Genomic DNA, 6,801 nt, shown 5'->3' with positions numbered 1-6,801 from the left:
TTGTTGATGTACTCCACGTCTCCTCGTTCCTCGCTTCATTGTTTATTTTCTTCACGTTTCATCAGTAAAACGTCTATCTGCATGTTATTCTACATCATATACTACATCTACAGCGAAAGCTGAATGTCTTTGTCCATATAAGGGATTTCCTGTAACATCATCAGGTGAGTCTCACTTGTGGAGTTTCTGCGCGAGGGCGCCCTCTGGCTACGAGTATGAATGAAATTATTCTACATCATATACTACATCTACAGCGAAAGCTGAATGTCTTTGTCCATATAAGGGATTTCCTGGAACATCATCAGGTGAGTCTCACTTGTGGAGTTTCTGCGCGAGGGCGCCCTCTGGCTACGAGTATGAATGAAAAAGAAATTACATTAATTGAGTACTCATTATTGCTCACAAAACCCTAATTTTGGTAAAAACTGCAAAAATAATTAAGAACTTTGAGATAAACAGTTACAAATAGTGTTATTACAAAAGTAATATTCCTTATGTTGTTTAATGTTTTTATTCAGAAATAATAACCTTAATCATTATTAGTTATATTGATATATAAAAACAACAGTTTTGGCCAAATTGTGCAGCCCTACAAGTACAGCAAACCTGGTGGTTTTTTATTATTATTATTAATAACTTTTTGGCCTTTTTCAAAATAAAGAAAATGTTTGTCTGAAAACCATAAGGTTTTGTGTACATTAATGTAAAAACATTCAGTGTCTGTAGCACCAGAGTGCCCTGTACAGAATATTAATGTAAAACATTCAATGTCTGTAGCACCAGTGCTATATGCAAAATAAGTTACCATACAGCCCTGGTATGATATTTATTGTTTTTACTGGAGGAAAAATTGGAAAATAACAGATAAAAAAATTGGTGTCTTATCTCCATCCTGCCACTAGAGGTCACTCGATGACCAACAAACACATTAGGCTACTGTTTACGAAATTACAGTGTTTACAAAACTGACAAAAATATGTTTTCTATGTGCTTGTGTACAAATGATTGTTTTTTCTATATGGTTTTCTCAAAAAAAGTACATTCGTCTCCTTGTTTTCGTTTCCTGTCTAATCTCTCTCCTATGTTGCTGGCTCATTACGATTACCATACTGGGCAGAAATGCAAATTTAAAAAGTACTAGTATCTATTAAGTTCCGGATATCTCTGGTCTAAAAAGTTACTAGTAACTAAAAAATAATTACTAGTTCTATTTTTTTCTTAACAAGAAGTGTATTAATTAATGTAATTAATTAAATACTAGTCACTATTGGAATAAGTACTAGTAACTAATAAATAAGAACTAGTATCTAATGAATAAGTACTAGTAACTTTACAAAAGACAATAGTACCTAAAGAATAAACACTAGTACCTAAAGAATAAGCACTAGTAGCTAAAGAATAAGCACTAGTGCCTAATGAATAAGTACTAGTACTTAATTAAAAAGATACTAGTATCATGAAAATAGATACTAGTACGGCTTATAGATTAAATGTTAAAACGGCTTTCCATATCTCAACCGATTTGAATCGTCACATATTTGAATCGATTTTCAACCAGCTCGCGGTTCATCGTTACATCTCCAGTCTTTATCATGTCCCGTCTCTGGCCATACGTGTTCTTTTGTTTAATGTTGAAAGCTGTTCGAAGGTGCTAGTTCGTTAGGCTCACTTCAGACTCATGGTGCCAGGGTATTTGTGGACAGATTTATGACGTTGTCTTGTTATCCTGGGCCTCTTTGTGGAATTTGGCTGTTTGGGTTGTTGTAACACCAATCTGATCGAATCTTAAATTGTCTGATTCGCTCTGTTACCCTACATAGGATATAAATTAAACCTTAATAAGACAGAAGCTATGGAAATTGGGGTAAACTACAAGAAGGTTTTAAAGAGAAATATGATCTTAAATGGAACCAAACAGAGATAAGGTATTTGGGAGTGAAAATTCCAAACAAGGTTGAAAATCTATACAAGTGTAACTATGATACTTAAGAAACTACGATAAGAAACTATTTTAAAAGGTGGAAAATATTATCATTATCTTTGACTGAAAAAATATGTAGACTACTATTAAAATGAGTTCAAAATCTCCCTGTTTATATACATCTTAGTCATTTCAAAAGTGGCATAGTATTTTTAGAAGATTTATTTGAGATAAGGGGAAAGCAAGAATAAAACTTAAAGTTTTACAAAACAGTAAAGAAACAGGGGATTTATCATTGCCAAATTTGAAGTATTACTATTATGCAGCCCAGATTAAGCCGATTTGGAGCTGGATGCAAACGGATAATATATCAAAGTGGAAAAGTATGGAAACTGGGTCATTCGATGCAATTCATGTTGGAGAATTTGCAAAGAAACTGAAGGTTTTACAAAATAGTAAAGAAGGGGGGTTTATCATTGCCAAATTTGGAGCATTATTATTACGCAGCCCAGATTAAGCCAGTCTTGAGCTGGATGCAAGTGGATAACAGATCAAAATGGTAATATATGGAAATTGGGTCGCTTGAGGCAATTAGTACATTAATATTTTGTGGAAGAAAGAAAAGGGTGAATACTAGTTATTATTGTATAGGTTAAACTTTTAAATGTTGGAGAAGAATTTGCAAAGTAATGAATATTAGTGATCACGAGATGGTTTGTTTAAGAGAAATAGCAAGAGATCCAGATTTTAAATCAAATACTTTTGATGATGTATTTAAGGTTTGGGCTAGCAAAGGACTTAAAATATTTTATCAAATTTACGGAGACAATGAGATGGAGACATTTGAGAACATAGAGAAAAAAATATGTATTGTCTGGGAAATTATATTTCAAATATCTTCAAATAAGAAGTTATCTAAAGGATGAGATTAAAATAAAAACTTTTGATGATATTCACCCTCTGTTGCGTTTTATGATTAAAGTTAGTAAAATTAATCGACTAGATAACTTGATAGGACGAATAAATAATATATTCAAAGAAATTAAGAATGAGGGTTTATATAATATTAACTGATATTAAGACAAAATGGGAAATTGAATTAGACAATAAAATAACAGAAGGAGATTGGAAACAAAGTTTAAAAGAAAATCTAAGGACTACGCAATCTTCATATTGGCAAGAATATGAAATTAGTATGCGATATTTTATAACACCAGAAGTATTTTCCAAATATAATTATTTATTTTCAGGATGTTTGAGAAGTTGTGGTGAACTTAAAGCTCATTACACTCATATATTTTATACGTGTAAAATGATAATAAAAAAATTCTGGACAGAAGTAATTCATGTAATAAAATATAATAAAGATGCAAAATATAGTTTTGGGTATAGGACCTATGCTATAGTAAAGATGAGTTATACTTAGTTAGAATATTGCGAATTACAGCTTTTAAATTAATAACAAAATTTTGGAGAAGGCAAGAATCCCCAGCTATAAGTGATTGGTTAGATTTATTTTCTATGGAAAGGATAACATATGAAATCAAAAGTAAAATGACATATGCACTTTTTTTTTTTTTGCAAAAGTTAAGAATGAATGTACCAAAATATCAAAAAATATCAATATATTGAAATATATTGAAAATATCAAATGGTGTAACTGCCAAAGAATGAGAAATATTAAATATTTTATTAGGGCTGCACGATTAATCGCATGCGATATTTAACTTCTGTGTAAGAAGCACATCATCTCACAGAAGGATTTATTTCAAACACTCGATTGACGTTATGAAGTGAGTTTGGAGTAAAAACATGTTATTAAATGTGGTATTTTCACGAGCTTTCAGATGTAGTAGCATTAGTTCACTGAGAAGCTACACAAACAGCTGTCATTACATAAACTACGGCTCTGTGTAGTAAATGCTGCTCCATCTGAAAGCACGTGCTGGAGATTTACTACTGTTTACAGAACCGGCTTTGCGTATGACAATCGCATTCGATTAATGGTGCAGCCCTACATGACAGTCAACAAGTTCAGCTGAAGTGCTTTTTTTTTTCAATGCTGAAAAAAAGAAATCATCATAGTGATGAACAGTGAACTCATGTCTCGTATTTTAATTAAAGTTAAGAAACAATATCTGACAAGAAATCATAGTGATGAACTGTGAACTCATGTCTCATATTGTAATTTTATTTTTCGTATTGTAATTTCGTATTGTATTGTGGAATCTATTGGAGAAAAAGGGGTTCTGTTATATCATATTAATTAGGCTATAAAATATCAGACATTTAATGAATTGTATTTTACAGATGTCAATTGTCATCTTTGGTTAACATTTTTTATCACTGAATTTGTTCAATTGTCGACACCCACCTCTTTCAGCTACATTATTAAACCATTTATGTATATATTACATTATATTATATGATACTATATTTTGCTTAAAGGGATAGTTTACCCAAAAATGAAAATTACCCCAATGATCCCACCCCCCACCTTAAGCCATCCTAGGTGTATATGACTTTCTTCTTTCAAATTAATACAATTGGAGTTACATTAAAAGTGAATGGGTGATATTCAACAGTCCAATAGAAGTCCAATAAACTCTGTCCGTCTATCATAAAAAAGTGCTCCACACTGCTCCGGGGGGTTAATAAAGGCCTCCTGAAACAAATCGATGCGCCTTCGTAAGCAAAATATCCATATTTAAAACTTTATGAACTATAATCTCTAGCTTCCGCTAACTGTTGTACGCGCGTTCACAAGAGAGTAGCGTTCAAGTGGATTGAATATCACCCATTCACTGGCATTATAAAGCTCGGAAAAAGCCAGGACATTTTTTTTATATAACTCCGATTGTATTCGTCTGAAAGAAGAAAGTCATATACACCTTGAATAGCTTGGAGTAAATCTGGTGGTAATTTTCATTTTTGGGTGAACTATCCCTTTAAAATGTTAAGTGACTGGAATAGAAATATGCATTAAAGCTAAACATTTCAAAAACACTAATGTTGTGCAACATAATTATTTTATCCTAGACTTACAGAGCTTTAATAATAAAGTTGTAGATAAAGCACCAGTTTCTCAAAAAATATAACATTAAACACTTAAAAATAGTTCCAAATAATAGGTTAGTTCATATTACATATTTTGTATTTTAGGCATTTAATCAAAAACCCATTAAAAAAACCCATAGACTTCAGGAAGATGGAACTAAAATGCTTGTTTCTGGGTTTTGGACTACAAAAATACGCCATACCTGTAGCTCTCAGCAGAATAGAAATGTATTATTCTGCTTAGCTGAAGAAGAAAAAAATCAATATAAAGGGCTAACTTGATTACATATTATCCACATGGAGGGACCACTGCTTTAAACATGAAATGTATCATATTTGGATGGCAAAATAATGACATTTAAAGGGGTCATATGATGCGATTTAAATTTTTCCTTCTTGTAGCTTCGTAATATTACGGTTGAACCCCTGATGTCACATGGATTATTTTACCGATGTCCTTGCTACGTTTCTGAGCTTTGATCATTTTAGTATCCTTGCTGTCTATGGGAGGGTCAGAAAGCTCTCAGATTTAATCAAAAATATCTTAATTTGTGTTCCGAAGATGAACGGTACAGGTTTGGAACGACATGAACGACAAGTAATTAATGACAGAATTTTCCTTTTTGGGTGAACTATCCCTTTAACAACCAATTTACAGTAATTTTATGCTACAGTTCTGAACAAAATTCACAGTCTAGTCTGGAAGATACATAGTGTATGTACTAAGTGTGTCTTTTTGTGGTTAGACAGCTAAAGTCTGCTACATATATGGAAATGGCATTATATATCAACCTTTCTAGTCTTCAGTTTGTTTGGTCACTTAATTTTTTTCATACACCAAACTTCAAACCCACTAATGCCACTGCTTGCATCTTAGATGTGAGCACACAAGTACATTATAAAAATGTGAACACATTTTTTTTTCCTTGTGAAATATCGTGGGGGTAAAACCTGACCTGGACACAATTTTAGCAGATTTTGTGAGATTCACCCAAATAACATAATCTGAATCAGAACAAGGACTGCTTTTCATGTTTTCAAATGATTTCACTCTGCTTTTATGTGTCAGCCTGCAGGAGCCCGTCGAAGGCTGAAAGAAGCCATGATATCCTCTGAGGCCATGTCTGAACACGCTCAGAAACAGGCTGCAAGATATGATCTTTTACTTCCAGAGGATGCTGGGTAATGCAGTTCACACATTGTCATTATTTTTTTCATCTGCCACATTGACTGTAAACCCTCAGAAGTATTAAAAGAATAGTTAAACAAAAAATGTAAATTATTTTATTACATTACCTTCATATTATTTCAAGTGAAGTGACATGTGGCCAAGTATGGTGACCCATACAATTTTAGCAGATTTTGTGAGATTCACCCAAATAACATAATCTGAATCAGAACAAGGACTGCTTTTCATGTTTTCAAATGATTTCACTCTGCTTTTATGTGTCAGCCTGCAGGAGCCCGTCGAAGGCTGAAAGAAGCCATGATATCCTCTGAGGCCATGTCTGAACACGCTCAGAAACAGGCTGCAAGATATGATCTTTTACTTCCAGAGGATGCTGGGTAATGCAGTTCACACATTGTCATTCTTTTTTTCATCTGCCACATTGACTGTAAACCCTCAGAAGTATTAAAAGAATAGTTCAACAAAAAATGTAAGTTATTTTATTACATCACCTTCATATTATTTCAAATGAAGTGACGTGAAGTGACATGTGGCCAAGTATGGTGACCCATACTCGGAATTAGTGCTCTGCATCCAAAGTGCACACACACACAGCAGTGAACACACACACACTGTGAACACACACCCGGAGCAG

General features: G+C 33.1%; 1 protein-coding gene across 1 annotated transcript in view; it reads left to right on the top strand.

Annotated features, from left to right (window-relative positions):
• The first annotated feature begins 6,038 nt into the window (after positions 1-6,038).
• LOC107690721 (WD repeat-containing protein 46-like) overlaps positions 6,039-6,801 on the top strand; it is an 18,837-nt gene continuing 18,074 nt past the window's right edge. Inside the window, exons 1-2 of the mRNA XM_016489127.1 lie at positions 6,039-6,155; positions 6,432-6,544. Of these exons, the coding sequence (XP_016344613.1) occupies positions 6,039-6,155; positions 6,432-6,544 (230 nt within the window). The remainder of the gene's footprint in view (positions 6,156-6,431; positions 6,545-6,801) is intronic.

The sequence above is a fragment of the Sinocyclocheilus anshuiensis genome, unplaced genomic scaffold (genome assembly GCF_001515605.1).
Source record: "Sinocyclocheilus anshuiensis isolate Anshui unplaced genomic scaffold, SAMN03320099.WGS_v1.1 scaffold2751, whole genome shotgun sequence".
In the NCBI taxonomy this organism is placed as follows: Eukaryota; Metazoa; Chordata; class Actinopteri; order Cypriniformes; family Cyprinidae; genus Sinocyclocheilus; species Sinocyclocheilus anshuiensis.
This window is presented reverse-complemented; position numbering and strand designations above follow the sequence as displayed.